The 16,050-nt window shown below is 56.8% G+C and overlaps 8 protein-coding genes across 8 annotated transcripts; 3 read left to right on the forward strand and 5 right to left on the reverse strand.

Moving 5' to 3' along the window:
- Nucleotides 1–242: 242 nt before the first annotated feature.
- FA10DRAFT_268574 (FMN-linked oxidoreductase) lies at nucleotides 243–1,987 on the reverse strand. The gene is made up of 4 exons (XM_025522389.1): nucleotides 1,957–1,987; nucleotides 1,580–1,869; nucleotides 734–1,509; nucleotides 243–652 (listed from the first exon to the last, which is right to left on the reverse strand). The coding sequence occupies exons 2-4, from the start codon at nucleotides 1,810–1,812 to the stop codon at nucleotides 306–308; spliced, it is 1,356 nt and encodes a 451-aa protein (XP_025375577.1). The 5' UTR covers nucleotides 1,813–1,869; nucleotides 1,957–1,987; the 3' UTR covers nucleotides 243–305.
- A 186-nt stretch (nucleotides 1,988–2,173) lies between these two features.
- FA10DRAFT_268576 (branched-chain amino acid aminotransferase II) lies at nucleotides 2,174–3,759 on the reverse strand. Its single transcript, XM_025522390.1, has 2 exons — nucleotides 3,226–3,759; nucleotides 2,174–3,124 (listed from the first exon to the last, which is right to left on the reverse strand). Exons 1-2 carry the CDS (start codon nucleotides 3,652–3,654, stop codon nucleotides 2,312–2,314), a joined length of 1,242 nt encoding a protein of 413 aa, XP_025375578.1. The 5' UTR covers nucleotides 3,655–3,759; the 3' UTR covers nucleotides 2,174–2,311.
- Nucleotides 3,760–4,171: 412 nt separating this feature from the next.
- FA10DRAFT_268577 (P-loop containing nucleoside triphosphate hydrolase protein) lies at nucleotides 4,172–7,182 on the forward strand. The gene is made up of 6 exons (XM_025522391.1): nucleotides 4,172–4,446; nucleotides 4,521–4,835; nucleotides 4,902–5,392; nucleotides 5,459–5,877; nucleotides 5,942–6,340; nucleotides 6,412–7,182. Exons 1-6 carry the CDS (start codon nucleotides 4,235–4,237, stop codon nucleotides 7,081–7,083), a joined length of 2,508 nt encoding a protein of 835 aa, XP_025375579.1. The 5' UTR covers nucleotides 4,172–4,234; the 3' UTR covers nucleotides 7,084–7,182.
- A 377-nt stretch (nucleotides 7,183–7,559) lies between these two features.
- FA10DRAFT_272791 (polymerase) lies at nucleotides 7,560–9,611 on the reverse strand (the record flags this gene model as incomplete). The annotated part of the gene is made up of 6 exons (XM_025523139.1): nucleotides 7,560–7,828; nucleotides 7,895–8,692; nucleotides 8,756–8,845; nucleotides 8,906–9,212; nucleotides 9,269–9,386; nucleotides 9,448–9,611. 6 exons carry the CDS (start codon nucleotides 9,609–9,611, stop codon nucleotides 7,560–7,562), a joined length of 1,746 nt encoding a protein of 581 aa, XP_025375580.1.
- A 242-nt stretch (nucleotides 9,612–9,853) lies between these two features.
- Nucleotides 9,854–11,860, forward strand: FA10DRAFT_268579 (DnaJ-domain-containing protein). The gene is made up of 3 exons (XM_025522392.1): nucleotides 9,854–10,181; nucleotides 10,243–11,001; nucleotides 11,072–11,860. The coding sequence occupies exons 1-3, from the start codon at nucleotides 9,882–9,884 to the stop codon at nucleotides 11,375–11,377; spliced, it is 1,365 nt and encodes a 454-aa protein (XP_025375581.1). The 5' UTR covers nucleotides 9,854–9,881; the 3' UTR covers nucleotides 11,378–11,860.
- FA10DRAFT_162173 (Deoxyhypusine synthase) lies at nucleotides 11,388–12,994 on the reverse strand. Its single transcript, XM_025518155.1, has 4 exons — nucleotides 12,767–12,994; nucleotides 12,220–12,699; nucleotides 11,945–12,154; nucleotides 11,388–11,863 (listed from the first exon to the last, which is right to left on the reverse strand). Exons 1-4 carry the CDS (start codon nucleotides 12,950–12,952, stop codon nucleotides 11,621–11,623), a joined length of 1,119 nt encoding a protein of 372 aa, XP_025375582.1. The 5' UTR covers nucleotides 12,953–12,994; the 3' UTR covers nucleotides 11,388–11,620.
- A 791-nt stretch (nucleotides 12,995–13,785) lies between these two features.
- Nucleotides 13,786–14,596, reverse strand: FA10DRAFT_162202 (hypothetical protein). Its single transcript, XM_025518156.1, has one exon. The coding sequence runs from the start codon at nucleotides 14,489–14,491 to the stop codon at nucleotides 14,036–14,038; it is 456 nt and encodes a 151-aa protein (XP_025375583.1). The 5' UTR covers nucleotides 14,492–14,596; the 3' UTR covers nucleotides 13,786–14,035.
- On the forward strand, nucleotides 14,597–16,044 carry FA10DRAFT_162203 (hypothetical protein). The gene is made up of 2 exons (XM_025518157.1): nucleotides 14,597–15,341; nucleotides 15,413–16,044. Exons 1-2 carry the CDS (start codon nucleotides 14,701–14,703, stop codon nucleotides 15,894–15,896), a joined length of 1,125 nt encoding a protein of 374 aa, XP_025375584.1. The 5' UTR covers nucleotides 14,597–14,700; the 3' UTR covers nucleotides 15,897–16,044.
- Nucleotides 16,045–16,050: the final 6 nt, after the last annotated feature.

Raw genomic sequence — 16,050 nt, forward strand, 5'->3', positions numbered from 1 at the left:
AAGGGGGGAAGAGAGAAGGGAAGAAGGGAGAACACGACGGAGAAGCACGAGAAGAAAGAGGGCCAAGACCGACCGAGAGCGCGGCGGGCTTGAGACACAGAGACACGTCTCACGACCGAGCTTTCTTTTCTGAAAAATATGCAAGGAAGCCCGTGCACGGTGTTTTTTCCTGCAACAGCAAACGTGGACACGGCGGAGACCCTGGCTCTTGCTTTTCTGGCCGACATGGGTGAAGAAAGAGGACTCCATCGAGATTCTCAGACAAGACGAATGATCTAGCATTTACAACAATTCAAGGCTAGGCTCTAGTTGTGGTTCTGGGCCGTCGAAGGGGCCTTCTTCCCCTTTGTCTCGCCCGGCTTGACGGGGTGGACACGGTGGTACTGCGGGTTGCCCGCCGGCCGGACGCCCAGGAGGTTGGCGCCGGCGAATTCGGGCCAGGCAGGGTTGGCCAACAAGCCGCGGGCAAAGAAGACGAGCGAGGCGTCGCCGTCCTCGAGGGCCTTTTCTGCCACCTGACCCGGGTACTCGTCGCCCTCCATGATGCCGACAGTGCCCAAGAGCGGGCTCGCGAGCTTGTTCTTGGAGAGCTCATGGGCGTAAGGGAGCTGGTACGCTGGACGAGGCGAGATCTTCTGGAACTCGACGAGGCCTAAGGGTGGAGTGTGTGACAAGGAGGTCAGTGACAAATTCTCGTCGCGAAAGAAGGGCTGAAATTGAGGCAGGCACTCACCACCACCACTGACGTCGAGAACGTCGACGCCGACCTGGCTGAGCACCTTGTGGAGCTGCTTTGTCTGCTCAATGTCCCACGACTGCTTTCCCTCGGCATGAACATGCTCGGCGTAGTCGGTTGCGCTCACGCGAACCCAGAGGCTCCTCTCGGGAAACTTTGCGCGGATCTCCTTTGCCGTGTCGATGAGCAGCCGTGACCGGTTCTCAAACGAGCCGCCGTACTCGTCGGTGCGCTGGTTGGAGAGCGGGCTGAGGAAGCTGTGGAGCAGATAGCCGTGGGCGGCGTGGAGCTCGACAAAGTCGTAGCCCGACTCAAAGGCGCGAGCAGCAGCATCGACAAACTGCTTCTGCACCTCCTTGACCTCAGCCGTGGAGAGTGCGCGCGGCGTGATCCAGCCCTTTCCCCACGCCAAGGCGCTGGGCGCCACGACTTCCTTTGTCCAGCCGCCCTCCTCGTCGGTGACGTACTCCTTGACTTTGCGCTCGCCGCGGTGGAATGGCGACCACGTCGAAGCCTTTCGCCCGGCGTGGGCCAGCTGGACACCCACAGTGAGACCTTCGGTGAACGATTTCAACGCGCTGACGAGAGAGGTGTGGGCAGGAATGTGGTCGTCCTTGTAGATGCCCAGATCCTGTGGCGTGATCCTGCCGGCTGATGTGACGCCAGAAGCCTCGACCATGATGGTGCCGGCGCCGTGAAGGGCAAACGAGCCCAGGTGGGCCAGGTGGTAGGGCGAGGGATAGCCGTCCACGACCGAGTACTGGCACATGGGACTGTAGTAGGAGCAGCATGTGTGAGAAACGAGTGCCCTTCGATCTTCTTAAAGTGAAGCTTAAAGCTCACCTGACCACGATGGCATTCTTGAGCGTCAGCCTCGACACGGGCAGCTGAACCGAATGAAAGAGCAGCGGCCTCTCCTCGCCCTCGGCCACAATCTCGTCTGGGACCGTGCCCGGGGGCGGGTGGCCCTCGCGGACGGGAGAGAAATGGTTGATTTGGAGCGCTAGCGGCTTGTCTGCGGGCCACTTTGGCGCCTGCTGGCCCGAGGCATACGAGGTGGACTGGGACGGCGACATGGTGGCGTGGGCGGCGTTGAAGCTTCGAGTGAGACTTCCTGTGTTTCTGGTGGCGGGAAGAAGCGAAGCGCGATTCAGCTTCAACTGTTTGATGTGGGAAGCGATCCGATGGGACATGGAGGTCATCGGCTTATATACCTTTGCAATACGAAAGCGAGGGTCCTACGAAGAAATGATGTGCTTTTCGCCGGTCTCCAAGGTGGAGGGGGCAATTCAGTTCGCGGCGTTTGTGGCTCGTTTAGTCTATGTCCGACAAAAGGACGACCAGTCGACAAATTCTAGCAGCCGGAATTTCACTTTTCGCTCTCTCACACAAAGTTGGTGCCTCACGCAGCCATCTCTCTTGAGATACGAATCGTGTGCTCGGCACGACGCAGGAAAGAAGAGGAGATAGAGCACAAGATGTTGTTTTGCTGCAATGCGTCCAGTGTTTGGCTCATGAGATTTGGAGAAGCCGGACGTGGGACTACCACCGATACAACCGAGACAGAGAGATAAATTACAAGAGATCCTCCACGAGGACACTCCACGGGTGGTTGACCCTGCCCAGCTGGATGTCAGTGATGCTCTTGAGCATGGCCTTTGCGATGGGTCCAGCGCCCTCTTCGCCTGCGGGAATCTGAATGTCTCTCCCCTTGAAGCCGACGCGGTCGACGGGCGAGACAATGGCCGCTGTCCCGGCACCAAACATCTCGATCAGCGAGCCCTTTTCCGAAGCCTTGATGATCTCGCCCATGTTGATCTCCCGCTCGGACACGACGAGGTTGTCGGGAAGGCCCTCGATGGGTGCCTTTTTGGAGACGTGGTCCCGCGCCAGGCCCAGGATCGAGTCGCGCGTGACACCAGGCAGGATGGTGCCGTTGAGCGGCGGCGTGACGAGCTCCGTCGAGCCGTCGTCGCGCTTGAGAGCGACAAAGAGGTTCATGGTGCCCACCTCGGTGAGCCAGTGCTCCTCGCCAAAGAGCCAGAGGTTCTGCTGGTAGCCCCGCTTGGCGGCCTCCATCTGCACGCGGATGCCCGGTCCGTAGTTTGCGCCGAGCTTGTACTGGCCCACGCCACCCGGCCAGGCTCGCACCAGGCTGGGGTCTGCCTCGAGGGCCACGGGCTTGAAGCCCGTCTTGTAGTATGGGCCCACGGGCGAGCTAATGACAAAGAGGAGCGCGTCGTTGGCCGGGTGCACACCCAGTGCAGCCTGGGTGCCGATGAGCGTGGGCCGGATGTAGAGGCTGTAGCCCGGCTCCGAGGGAATCCAGTTCGAGTCGAGCGAGACGAGCTTGGCGATGAGCTTCGTCAGCTCCTTGCCCGAGAATGTCTGGTGGTGGGTGGGCAAATCAATCACGGTCAGCATTGGATGACTTTGGCAGGGTGGGGTAGATGTGAAACAAGATTGTATATGCAAAGGATGAGACTCACCGGCAGTGCCATGCGTTCGGCAGACGTGTTCATCCTCTTCATGTTCATGTCGGGCCTGAACAGCCTGACACGGCCCTCGACATCCTTGTAGGCCTTCATGCCCTCAAACAGGCTCGGAGCATAGTGGAAGATGACGGAGCTGGGGTCCAGCGTCAGGGGTCCGTACGGCTGGATCCTTGGGGCGGCCCATCCGGTGGCGCCGTTCCAGTTGACAGCGAGCATGTGGTCGGCAAAGGAGTGGCCAAAGACGAGCGACGACGACGGCGGCGGCTCCCGCAGCGTCTTGTTCTCTTCAATGATCAGCGCCGAAGCGTCGATGTCATGGTGGCCCGTCGGCTCGCCCGTCATGGGGTCGGACAAGACGGTGGAGTGGCCGCGTCCATGCGCCGCCGAGACCGAGGCAGAGGACGACGAGAGGCGGGCAGGCATGCTTGCTTTGGGAAGCCCTTGGGCGGACGAAGCAAGGACGAGGCGAAGAGGGGTGGTAGAGGGAGCGGTGATTTTCTGGGCGGACGCCAACTGCCGCAACGGCAGCCCTCTTTGTAGGAAACCCATGGTTTGAATGCACACGACGGATAGAGGCAAATGAGGGGGGGCGAGATTGTTCTTGCTTTAGTAGCAAGAAGAAACGGATCAAAATCCAGCCTCTGACTCGTCAAAGAGACCGCGGACGGATTTCCGTCTCGACGATGGCTTACATAAGCCCAGCCATTGTGATCAGATACTCATCCCTTCTCTCCTAAGTGACTCGCTTTCGTAGTAAGAAGCGTCCACTGTAAGAAGACCACCTTATGCTGGTGCCGCGCCTTCTGCTTTCTACCTGAGAAGACTGATTCGAGAGAAAGATTGAAGCGAGCAGGGGCACTTAGAGTAGTTGTGAGAATGGCAATTTGCATGTCAATTACTTGGATCAAGCTCCAAGGACGTGAGCTTTAAATTTTCTGGAAGCAGCCGTGCCGCACGAGAGTGACTACAGCACGACGGACGAGGGAAGGGATCGTGGTCGCAAATGACGCTACACCAGCCCGAGCCGCCGTCGGAAGAGGCGCTGACGAGGTGGCTCCAGAAGCACGTTGATCTTCTCGCGGCGGAGCGCAAAGAGGAGCAGGACCAGTCTCGGCTCCTCCTGTCCAAATGCTCGCCAAAACAGCTCGAGAGGAATGGCCTCGCCGTTCTGGGCCTGGGTGCCCTCAACGTCTCAATCGGTCTCGGCGGCAAGATGTGAGCCTGGTACCTTGCTGTCTCTCCTTTGCTGCTTGGCCTTCGCACTGACCTTGCAAGGAACGCTGGCTCAGCCTGGCAGAGCTCGAGAGGCCGGCCGCCTACCACACCTCGCCAATCATACCTCCACACACGCTCAGGCCTGGCGATATCGTCCAGCTTGAAGACCATGCGACGGACCCCACCAAGCCGTTGAAGACCAAAGCCAGCGGCAGCAGCGATGCATACAGGCCTGCCCCCGGAGTCGTCTTCAAAGTCTCCGATAGCAAGCTCGTCATCGCACTTGGAGCCAACAACAAAAAGAAGCCCGATGGCAGCGGCAGTGAGGCTCCCGAGCTGCCTCATCGTATCAGAGTCGTCAAGGTCGCCAACGAAGCAACCTTTGACCGGTGAGACTGGGAGGTGCTCATGGAAGGCCATTAGACTCTTGCTAACAGCGACATGGGCACTTGTAGTATGGAAGCAACCTTGGCAAGGCTTGCCAAGCAGCTAGGGCTCACCATCAAAACATCTAGGTCCAAACCAGGCGACGGGTCTTCGTCCGAGTCTGAAGTCGAAGGGCAAGGCGATGGGGAGGGTCAGGGAAGCAAGGGGAGCTCGCCCAGCAGCAACTTAATCCGGGCTCTTGTTGCCCAGACGCCGCCCACATGGGCAAAGGACGTTACCATGCCGCTACCTCTCTTCAACACGGGCCTCAATGAGTCGCAGCAGCGAGCGATTACGTTTGCCTTGGCCTCCAATCACTTCGCCCTCATCCACGGGCCTCCGGGCACGGGCAAGACGACGGCTGTGGCCGAGCTGGTGCTTCAGCTGGCGCTGGGCCAAGAGAAGAGGGTCCTCGTTTGCGGTGCCAGCAATCTAGCTGCCGACAATGTCATGGAACGTATCATCGAAAGGGGAGGCGATGCGCTTCGAGCCAAGGGGCTCGGGATCACGAGGATAGGTCGTAAGTAGAGAAGAATGGGGAGCAAATGATGAGAAGAGAGCCGCCGCTGAAGCTGTTTCCTCACAGACCCTGCGAGGGTGTTGCAGTCGCTCGTCACCTCGACGCTCGACTACCAATCACAGAATTCGTCAGAAGGATCGCTCCTCAAAGACGTGCGCGAAGAGTTGCAAGCGTCGATGAAAGTGCTGCGACCCGACCGGGATGCGCCAGCAGCGGGTAACAAGTCGACGTCGTACCGAGGTCAGGCCTCGTCTCGTGCCGGTGGCAAGGGGCGAATGTCGGGGAGCGAGCGTCGGCAGCGCTGGGACGAGGTCCGAGCTCTTCGAAAAGAGTATCGGAAGCGAGAGAGGGGCTTGACAAAGGCTGTCATCTCGAGGGCATCTATCGTGGTGGCCACTTGTCACGGGGCGGGCGGCAGGCAGCTGAACAACGTCGAGTTCGACGCTGTTATCATCGATGAAGCTTGCCAAGCCACCGAGGCCGCTGTGAGTGGGACTGTTCTTTCTTCAATTTGCGTTTAGTTTCCAAGTCGACTGAAGCCGAACACAGTGCTGGATCCCGATCATGCGAGCGAGAGCAGAAGGAAAGGTCATCCTGGCAGGTGACCACCTTCAGCTTCCGCCCACCGTCAAGGGCTATCGACATTCGCAGGACAAGAGAAAGAGTGCCAAGCCAAACAAATCAAAGAAACAAGAGGCAAACGCAGACGAAGCCGCATCAAGACTTTCTAATATTAGTCTGAATGGTGATGGGGATGCACAAGACAACGAAGAAGACGAAGGCGAAGGAGGGTCATTTGAAGCCTCAAAGGCGAAGGGAAGAGACAAGCAGCGCGTGGTCCTTCGGCCACCACGGTCACTTGAAACGACGCTTTTCAGCCGTTTGCTCGGCCTCTATGGGCCTGGCTGCAAAAACCTGCTCGATGTTCAATACCGCATGAATCAAGAGGTAAGCCAGGCTGGAATGGCATTCCCATGTGACACCGACTTATCTTCTATTCACTTTCAATGCATTCGCAGATCATGACCTTCCCCAACGAGGCCCTCTACGAATCGCAGCTCAAGGCGCACGAGTCCAATTGCTCCATTCGTCTATTTGATTTAGACAATTACGAGCTGGCACGTCCGGAGACCGAAGAGGAGGAGAAAGACGACGTGCGCCTCGCTCCCATCGTTTTCATCGATACGGCTGGGTCAGACATGTTTGAGACATCCGCATCTGCCTCGGACGACGTCGACTCGATCGTCGGACGCGAGAGCAAGACGAATGTGCACGAAGTTGAGCTGGTGCACGCACACGTAGAAACGCTCCTCCAGGCCGGCCTGAGACCGAGCCAGATCGGTGTCCTGTCGCCGTACAGTGCCCAGGTCTCGTTGTTGGCGGACCGGCTGTCGGGCTTCAGAGATGCAGCGTCCGGCGAGCGCGTCGAGATTGGCACAGTCGATGGGATGCAGGGGCGCGAGAACGAGGCAATCGTCATTTCGCTCGTTCGAAGCAATGAGGAAGGTAACGTCGGTTTCCTGGCAGAGAAACGGAGGTTGAACGTAGCCATGACCAGGCCGAAGAGGCAGCTATGCGTCATTGGCGATAGCACGACGTGCAGAGATTCGGGCGATGAATACCTCGGCAAATGGATGGATCACCTCGAGGAGAATGCTCTCGTCGATCTGGCACTGCTTCGCAACCAGTAAACAGCATGAAGACATCACTGTAACAAAGTACCTACACCTGTCAAAGAGCATCTTTTTACATTTTTCATTGTTTGTGTACGGGAAAAGAAAAGGGAACAACTGATGTTACATGTCTAATGAGGGTGTGGATGGTGAGAAGGTGAGAGTATGGTCGATGCCCAGGAGTGGACAATGAACGAAGGAAGGCCGAGAAAACACTAAGCTTGACTTGGTGGTGCGGCGTTTTTGGTCGCAACCGGCGTCGCGCCCGTGGCTTCTCGAAATCGTTGGAGCTCGTCAGCCGCCCCACCACCCGGTTGGATCGGAAGCGCTGGGTTACTCCCTGAGGCGTGAGCGTCGCCATTACTGTGTTGTGGCAGATTTGGAATGTCATTGGCTGGACCTGAGCCGCTCTCGCCAGAGTTGGTGCCAGAGGATCTAGTCATACACATGAGGTCAGCCAGCTAGCTCATCGACTTTCGAAAGCATTACCTAGCTCACCTTCTCTTCTTGGCTGGAGCGTCCCCGTTCTCCAAGGTGGGTTCCACAGCCTGACCCTTTGCCCGGCCTGACTTGTCTCGCTTAACCGCTTGCTTGCTTCCCCTGGGCTCGCCACCAAAGACATATTCGGGCAAGTGGCTCCACTTAATGTGGCGCACGCTGATTCCCATCGAAGATTCGTCATAACCGTCCCACTGTTTAACCAATTGAGTAAATTGTGTCGTCGGGAACGAGATATCGAGCCTTCTCTGCCCAGCAACATTTGCTGCACAAATAAGGGCGATCGTCAGTGGGAGGATAGAAACAAGAAGAAGCAAGCAAGTGGGCATACCTGGTCTTGGCTCGACACAGAGGCCGATATAGAACGTTGTTGTCCAGATGGTCCGATGGCCCTCCTCCTGCTCAATTTGTTTCGCCTCAATATCCTTCTCCTTCGCCTCGTCTGCCCCGAGTCCCTCCTTGGGCAGGTCTTCCACCTCTGTTCGCTTTGCCACCTCCTCAGGCACGTTGCCCGTTGCCACGAGTCTGACCTCAGAGTCATTGTAGCAGATGCTCTTCTGGTCGAAGCCCTTGATATAGGGGTGGGCGCACATGAGCGTAGGCACCTGCTCGAGCTTCATGATAAGTTGCCGAACCTTGCTCTCGACGGTACCGCTCCATTTAAGCTGAAGATCTGCGCTGCCACTGCTAGCCACCACCTGGAGATAGTACTTGTACTTGTGGAAGAAGTCGTGCCCGGTAAATAGCTCTGACCAGTTTGCCGAGCCCACCATAATGCGATCGACGATCTCGGCACCTCTCTTAAACTCTTGTGTCATGATCATCTGTGTTGACTGGCTGACGTTGTGAGTGGCGCACATTGAAGGATAGGCAGGCGTAATGATGGGCATGCGATGAAGCCGATCTTGAGGATAGAGCTTCGGATTCCATACTCGCACCGGGAGCGGTCCCTCTTCGATGTTCTTCAGCAGAACTGGTTGAGGCCACTTCCACTGGTAGTAGATGATGAAGAATCGGCTTACGATGGCGCCCGCTGCCTCGTTCGGATACAGCTGACAGATGCGCGCGACGAGCATGGCCCACGCCACACCACCAAGGAAGCCCATGACGTTTGAGTAGATTGCTCGTCCTGGAAGGCAGAGGGTCTCAGTGACAAGACGGATGTAACGCTTGCTCCGAGTTTGCGACTCACTTTGTGCCCAGAGCTTGATGCACCGCAACGACATCCTGAAAACCTCCACGTTGGGGACCAGCCGAAGAATCTCATCGGTGACTCTCGAACCTTTGAAAGAGCATGAGCAGGCATGACATGCATCCCTTCAAACATTCGTCTTGGACTCACCTCCTAAGCTCCGGACGTCCCTCTCATCGAGATTCTTGAGCAAGTTGCTGTCGTGCAAGACGAGATTGTCCTCGATTCTCGCTAGTGCCAGCCTTGCAAAGAGAAAGTCGATCTTTATGCCCATGAACTTGGTGTTGATGACGGGCACGTAAGCCTCCGGGACACACGCTACTTCTTCGACATCATTTCTCTCCCTGAGCATCGCCTCGAAAATTGAGAAGAAGTCCTCTCGCTGGACATGTTTGGGTACCACACAAAGCGTGTCGATATCGGCGCCCGGTCCATGAACGCCCAAGCGATACGAGCCCTGTAAACGTCAAATGAGCTGAAAGCCAAGCGGGGATGCACCACCAAGATGCTCACGAAAGAGAAAATCTTTCCGCCGGAAGTAGCGGCAATGGATTCGGAGAGGCCTCTCGCCAGCGTGGCTTTGTAGACAAAGTCCTTGACGAGCGAATTTACCTTGCTAAGCACGACCTCTCTTTCGGGTGACAAAGGGACGTTAGCTCGTCACCACAGAAGGGATTATCATGGACACACACCTCAATTTCGCCTCCTCTTCGCTTTCAAAGGATCCTTGCTTTGTCAATTCGGCCAGCAGGCTTTCCGTGACCTCGAGCTCCTTGGGTGTTGGACCATTGAGGGCGATGGGGGCCGTCACACCCAGGTGTGCCGGCTTCTCTCCCGTCGCCGTCGAGCTCGCCATCCTGGTACAGTGTGCCTCTCTCTGCACTCAGCTGGGAAAGAAGGCCGTTCAGCGGCAAAAGGGGGATGGGGAGGGGCAGAAGCGGTTGTATTTGGAAGAAAGCTCGGGTGGAGCGACCTCGACGTTGACCTTCAACCGTGGTCAAGCGTCGACGGAGTGCATGGAAGCAAGCGACACGTGATGGTGCCAGTGCACGTGTTTTCATAACTTTTCAGGAAGAAGACTGATGCTCCCCGAACTTCCTCCTCTCTGTGAAGACATCAACCAACCATGGCTGCCGTTGTGGACCTCCCTTTCAGCCTGCCGTCGGCCCCATCGGGCCACAAGGCAGCAGGCCCTTCATCTCTCTCGAAGCCGACTGCAGACACGACGCTTTTGCCCGTCGGTCCTTCTTACATCGCCCACACGCGCCGCCAGCTTCGTCAGCTAAGCTTTGAGGACGATGACCAGGCCGAGAAGGAGCGCCTCGATGCCCTCAAGGCCGCCAACTCGACGGGAGAGGAGGACGTTGAGATCCCTGACGAGGAAGAGACGCAGGACCTGCTCGATCGTGATCCCAAGGAATGGAAGGTGAGCACAAGCACTGCCTGCGCTCGTAGCCTGCATCGGGATACTGACATTTGTTCCTCAGAGCCAAGACCACTACGCCGTGCTCGGTCTGTCCTCGCTGCGGTACAAGGCGAACCTTGCGCAGATCAAGACTGCTCACCGCCGCAAGGTGTTGAGGCACCACCCGGACAAGAAGGCCGGTGCTTCTGGCATGGTCAATGACGATGCCTTCTTCAAGTGCATCTCCAAGGCCTACGATGTCCTTACGCACCCCGAGAGGCGCCGTCAGTTCGACAGCGTTGACGAAGGTATTGATGACGAAGACACGCCCACGGGCAAGGAGCCAGAGTCTAAATTCATCGACCTCTGGACGCCGGTGTTCGAGCGCGAGGTGCGCTTCAGCGAGGAGTCCAAGAACGGACCGGCGCCTCCGCTGGGCAACATGAGCAGCGCCAAGGAGGACGTCAACGCTTTCTACGACTTCTGGTACAACTTTGACAGCTGGAGAAGCTTCGAGTACCTCGACAAGGAGATCAACGAGGGGAGTGACAACCGCGATGACAAGCGGTACACGGAGAAGAAGAACCGCAACGACCGTGCGAGGAGAAAGAAGGAGGACAATGCCCGCCTTCGCAGCATCGTCGACAAGGCCCTGAGTGTCGACCCGCGCATCAAGAAGTTCAAGGCCGAGGAGAAGGCGGCTCGCGAGGCCAAGAAGAACAAGGGCAAGGCCGGTGCCAATGGAGCGACGGCTGGTCCCTCTGCCGAAGAGAAGAAGAAGCAGGAGGAGGAGGAGAAGCGCAAGAAGGAGGAGGCTGCCAAGAAGGAGGAAGAGGAGAAGGTGAGAGTCTGGAGTCATGTCATGGCAAGAGGCACAATCTGGTATAGCTGACCTTGCTTTTCCCAACCAGGCCTCTCGCGCCGACGCAAAGAAGGCCCGTGAAGCAGCCAAGAAGAACGTCAAGAAGCACAAGAAGGTGCTCCGCGAGCTCATCACCAACAACAACTACTTTGAGCCCGCTGGTACGACCCCCTCGGTCCAGGTCATCGAGGCCAAGCTCAACGGCCTCGATGCCATCTGCACTGCTCTTGCCGACGAGCCCGAAAAGATCGAAGCGCTGCGCGAGTCGTGCCAGAAGGCCCCCGCCGACAAGATCCAGGCCGAACTGGCCCAGGTTGCTGGCGAGAAGGGCGTGGCTGCGGGTGCATTTGCCTAGAGAGGACTTTACAGCATTGCAATTTAGAGTCCAGCCATGTCCTGTCCCTAGAGACCGATGTGAGGATTTCTTTTCTACTTTGAGTCCCTGAGAGGTGCGGTGACCCGTTCAGTCTCGACCATCATGGCTTTACTTCGTTTCCCCTTCCATGCTATCCACGTGTAGAATACAGATTTGCATCTCTATCAAGTATTACAGGCTGCCAATAAGCTAGGAACCACCGATGCAGCTTTACCTTTCTGTTCAATTTCTTCCACCGGCCTCGGCTCTCTGCCTCTCGCTCTCCCAGTGCGCCTTGGCAAAGGTATTTGCGACGATGATTGGGAAGATGATGGTGGCATCGCAGTAGACTTTGACCGACTGACCTCCCCTGGCTGCGCTCCGGATCTTGCCCCAGCTCACGGCCTCGTCGGGTCTTGCGCCGCTGTCGGACCCATCAAACTCTTGGCCCGTATTGATATAGACGGCATAGTCTGCCCCGTTTCGCTGAGCAAGAGCGCCCCAAGATTGAACCCCGTCAATGATCAGCGTGGGGCCAGAAGAAAAGAAGAAGGGAGTCATTCTCACGAAAAGCATTGCATTGGCAATTTGATGCTTGCACACACCGCCGCCCAGGATGATCATGCCGGCCTTTTTGGCCTTTACGCTCAGGTCATTGAGGCGGCGGATGTCCTTGACTAGGTCGACGACGAGGCCGGGCGACTTGTAGCTGTGAAAGTAGATCATGTCGCCCAACGAACCGTCGGTTAGTGCTGGGCAGAAGACGGGGATGTCGTTCTGTACGATTCGGGCTCCAGTAAGTATCTGGCAGTCAATTAGAGCAGAGAAAAAAGAGGACGAACCTTTGCGGCCCAGTAGAGGACGCTTCGTTCGTCGTCGATCTCCTTTCCGAGCCTCTGGCAGATGCGGCTGGGCGTCCAGACATTGTCGACGTGGTCGCCCTGCTCCTCTCTCATCTTTTCAAGGATGGGCATGACCCAGTCTTCGAATTTGCAGTAGTTGTCGTTGGGTACGACGAGGTTTCCAATCCGGTTGAGGCCCTTTGCTCTTAGTGTTGCGCCATCGAGATCAAACGAAGCCAGGTGCGTGGTGCCGAGACACTTGATGATGTCTTCCTCGATGCCACCAGCCGTCGTGACGAGCGCAGAGACGTACTTGTGCTTAACGAGGAACAGTATGACTTCGCGCAGCCCAGACGAAATCAGATTCGATGTGTAGCCAAGAAAGATTGTTGCGCCAATCTGGCTCCGCACCGCTGGGTCCTTGAGCGCCTCGTCCATCTCATCCTCAGCCACAGGCTCGTCCGACAGACGCCACTTTCTCTGTAGCGATGGCTCGCATCAGCAAACAACACTCGCTTCTCGAATTAGAAGGGGCAACGAAGCTCACCATGCGCTCTATGATCTCGCAGGCCTGCGATACGGCCGACGCCTGGAAGCCCACATTTGCATAGCTGGCCAAGAGCGACTCTATTGATTGTGGCTCATCCAGGTTGGGTCCCACAACCTTTGGAAATGCGTCGGGGACCGGCTCTGACCGCTGGAGGATCGCTGCCTGAGCGCTCGAGCTGGCCATTCCCTTGTCCTCTATTCCTCTCTTTGGTGCGAAGAATCGAGCCCACGCCCACCTCCCAAAAAAAAAAAGTGCAAAAAAAGGGCTCAACTTTGTTTTTGGAAAAATATCAGTCAGTCATGACAGATGCAGACGATACGATCGGTGTGTCCGTGCCCACAGGAAGGCTCGTACGTCTTTTTTAAGTTTGAACCTCAATATAACCGATGCAGAGGGTAGGGTCGTCCTGCCGCATATCCTTCACTGCAGCATTATCAATATTGATATTATGGACTTGGCAGACGGACAGATCAAGGTCACAGGCAGGCCCGTCCCTCCACCTCGTAAACGAGAGTTGATGGTCGTTCCTGTCGGCTTCCTCCGAGGTGGGATATTAACCACTTTGCTCGAGCTATCTGCCGTTTCTATCTCCGGGATTACCACCTTCTTGATTAATTTGCTTGTTTTGTTGTAACCCTGGCAGGCGCGCGTCAACTGAGCAAGAATTATACTGTATACGAAAGAGTAGCTACTCATCAGGTATCTCTGAACGAAACAGAACGCATCTGGAGCACAACCAAGAGTTTTTTACTTCCAAGACAAGTGCTGTAGAGGTTGCGACGACATCGGCTCATGACACCCTTTGCATGAAAAAGGGAAGAAGTAAATCATAGAGGAGGAGTTCCGCTGACGCTCGAGCCCATCGCCGGTGGTAGCTCAAAGGACTACTTGAATAATATTGCTGTTGATATTCACTTGTCGTTGGTTTTTTTTTTTTTTTTCAGGCGCCCTCTCCCGAATAGCAAATTGGGGTTTTTCGGGGAGTGGGCCAGAACTAACTGCATTTTGAATTTTATTTTGGAGTCTCCCGGGCGCACAACACTGCAAACCGCTGCATTAGACGAGGCAGAGCTGGGAAGTGCGCCCGCTTTGGACGGGGTGAAGTGGACCTTCGACCCTCACATCGCCAGAGCAGGAGAGCCCCAACGTCGCTTTCTTGACGATCATCAGCGGCGGCGACAAAGACAAACGTCAAGACGACGGCTCGACGGGCAGAAAGAAGAACAATTTCAACAAGGCTGTTCACCTTTCTGACAAAACACGACGTCAGCTCTGGGCGGGCGGGCATAATACGCTGGGCGGAGAGTATTTCGCCTCCGTCTCTCTCCCTCTCTCTCTTGTCCTCTCGGCACACAACATCGCGCGCGCACTCGCCGGAAGGGCAGCACGAGTGCGTAGTCCAACCCCGATTGGGGCCCACCAAGAATTTCTCTCACACCGACATCGTCGACGTCGCTCCGCCGCTACCATCCCTTTACTTCGTAGCCGACCTAAGCACCCCTTCCCTGGAAGAAGCGTAGGGACGTGCTCTCTCGCCGCATTCCCTTGCAGGGCCTCTGCGACTGGCACATAACAGTGCAGAGACAAACGGCCAGCCAAGGTCTGCCAAGCCCCGACGACTTGCCCCTGGGCAAAAAGTAGGCCAGAGAGAGGGAGTCTTCGGAACCAAGTTCCCACCCTTTTGTGAATCTGGTCCAATTGGCCACGGATCACGTTCGCCATTGTGCGAGGGCAATTCGGGGCCAAGACGGCTTTTGTCGCGACCAACGACCCAAGGCTCGGCTCAGGTAGAATCTGGTTCTGCTTGTTCGGGCTAGGGTTGCAAGCACCTCTGTCAGAAATCTCGATCGACAGAGCGTAAGATCACCAGCGCTCCCTCTTCAACCACGACATTACAGTCTCGCGCGACTCTTGCAGCAGTCAGATTCAACATGGTCATGTCTGAGCTTCCACCGCGACCGACGGCGGCTGCGAAAGCAGCAGAGGCAGCTGCAGCGTCATCGGCAGCTCCATATCCACCACCGCTGATGTCTTCTTACAACCAACGCCATTCTCATCACAATCACCATCAGACCAGCCGGCGACCACCGGTCAGAGGGTCAGAGAGGAACACAACCTGGTCTTCGTCGTCTGTTGCTCCTGTGCCTTCGTCATCGTCGTCGTCGTCATCTTCTTCGACATCGTCTTCGCCATATAGCCACAGCCAGCGCTACGACGACCACTTCAACCAGCAGCTGCAGCGATACGACCGATACGCCCACCCACCTCCGTCACTGCAGCACTCTTACCACACCAGCGGCAGCAGTACTACTCACGGGTACAGCAACCACAACAGAAGCGCGCACGCTTCTAGCAGTGGGACTAACAGCACCAGCGTCCCGGTCCACCATGGTGGCGGAAGCAGCTCGACTAGTCACAGCCCCGCGACGTCCACCACCTCGACAGGCAGCAGCTTGCGCACACCGCCGGACCTCCTCCTCAACGGATCGACGCTGCCGACCGGCATCTACCCCGCCAAGGGCTACGGCTCTTGGAACCCCCCAGACCGGTTGGCCATCGCAGAAAAGCCCAGGTGCGTGCTACTGTCTGCTTGTCTGCAGCACGCTCGCTGACGCATACACACACCCACTCTGTCCTCCATAGATACCTCTCACAATCGCAGCTGCAGGATCGCATTGCTCTGATTGCTACCTTGTCGAGAGACGTTGTCATCGATGACAGCTTGCCTTCACCTCCAGCGTCGCCCAGGTCGAAGCCGAGGACGTCGTCTGTCGACAGCTCAAAAGCGGCACCGTCGTCATCGTCATCGTCGTCGAGAAAGCGCAGCCGATCAGAAGTGGACAGCGAGAAGAACGGTGACTCAGCATCACTGCCCAGCTCAAAGAGGCAGGCGTCGGCTGCGTCTGCAAGCATCGCTACTACAGCATCAAATACCGAAAAGATGTCGTCATTTCTCAAGGCGACCGAGCGTCTCGTCACGGCTTGGCTGCAGCGGGGCGAAGATGAAGGACAGCCGGTCACGATGGACAATCTCCACGACGTCCTCGACCAGGTGTCCAACATCGGCGACGCCTACTTTCAGGGTCGCGCCGCCCGCGGCCGTTCACAGGGCGAGCATCGACCCTGAGCTTTCATCTGCACGATGCCCTCGCTTTCCTCCTCACCACTGCTCTGCACATATCCAACAACAAGCACGCACCACCATCACAAACGATACCAGACCCGTCAGCTAGTCCCCTCCCCGCCCATATTTACTTTCAAGCTTCAATTTCTCCATCTTT

The sequence above is a fragment of the Acaromyces ingoldii genome (assembly GCF_003144295.1).
Source record: "Acaromyces ingoldii strain MCA 4198 unplaced genomic scaffold FA10scaffold_5, whole genome shotgun sequence".
Classification (NCBI taxonomy): Eukaryota; Fungi; Basidiomycota; class Exobasidiomycetes; order Exobasidiales; family Cryptobasidiaceae; genus Acaromyces; species Acaromyces ingoldii.

Bases quoted from the DNA above. Each gene is read 5' to 3' on its own strand.
- FA10DRAFT_268579 (XM_025522392.1), top strand. From the start codon at position 9,882: ATGGCTGCCGTTGTGGACCTCCCTTTCAGCCTGCCGTCGGCCCCATCG. The intron at 10,182-10,242 runs GTGAGCACAAGC...TTTGTTCCTCAG, and splicing joins GTGATCCCAAGGAATGGAAG to AGCCAAGACCACTACGCCGT. The intron at 11,002-11,071 runs GTGAGAGTCTGG...TTTCCCAACCAG, and splicing joins AGAAGGAGGAAGAGGAGAAG to GCCTCTCGCGCCGACGCAAA.
- FA10DRAFT_268577 (XM_025522391.1), top strand. From the start codon at position 4,235: ATGACGCTACACCAGCCCGAGCCGCCGTCGGAAGAGGCGCTGACGAGG. The intron at 4,447-4,520 runs GTGAGCCTGGTA...ACGCTGGCTCAG, and splicing joins ATCGGTCTCGGCGGCAAGAT to CCTGGCAGAGCTCGAGAGGC. The intron at 5,878-5,941 runs GTGAGTGGGACT...AGCCGAACACAG, and splicing joins GCCAAGCCACCGAGGCCGCT to TGCTGGATCCCGATCATGCG.
- FA10DRAFT_268574 (XM_025522389.1), bottom strand. From the start codon at position 1,812: ATGTCGCCGTCCCAGTCCACCTCGTATGCCTCGGGCCAGCAGGCGCCA. The intron at 1,510-1,579 runs GTGAGCTTTAAG...CTCCTACTACAG, and splicing joins AAGAATGCCATCGTGGTCAG to TCCCATGTGCCAGTACTCGG. The intron at 653-733 runs GTGAGTGCCTGC...CTCCACCCTTAG, and splicing joins TCTCGACGTCAGTGGTGGTG to GCCTCGTCGAGTTCCAGAAG.
- FA10DRAFT_162202 (XM_025518156.1), bottom strand. From the start codon at position 14,491: ATGGCGAACGTGATCCGTGGCCAATTGGACCAGATTCACAAAAGGGTG.
- FA10DRAFT_162203 (XM_025518157.1), top strand. From the start codon at position 14,701: ATGGTCATGTCTGAGCTTCCACCGCGACCGACGGCGGCTGCGAAAGCA. The intron at 15,342-15,412 runs GTGCGTGCTACT...TGTCCTCCATAG, and splicing joins GCCATCGCAGAAAAGCCCAG to ATACCTCTCACAATCGCAGC.
- FA10DRAFT_268576 (XM_025522390.1), bottom strand. From the start codon at position 3,654: ATGCCTGCCCGCCTCTCGTCGTCCTCTGCCTCGGTCTCGGCGGCGCAT. The intron at 3,125-3,225 runs GTGAGTCTCATC...ACCCACCACCAG, and splicing joins CCGAACGCATGGCACTGCCG to ACATTCTCGGGCAAGGAGCT.
- FA10DRAFT_162173 (XM_025518155.1), bottom strand. From the start codon at position 12,952: ATGGCCAGCTCGAGCGCTCAGGCAGCGATCCTCCAGCGGTCAGAGCCG. The intron at 12,155-12,219 runs GTTCGTCCTCTT...CGAATCGTACAG, and splicing joins TCCTCTACTGGGCCGCAAAG to AACGACATCCCCGTCTTCTG. The intron at 11,864-11,944 runs GTGAGAATGACT...GCTCTTGCTCAG, and splicing joins TTGCCAATGCAATGCTTTTC to CGAAACGGGGCAGACTATGC.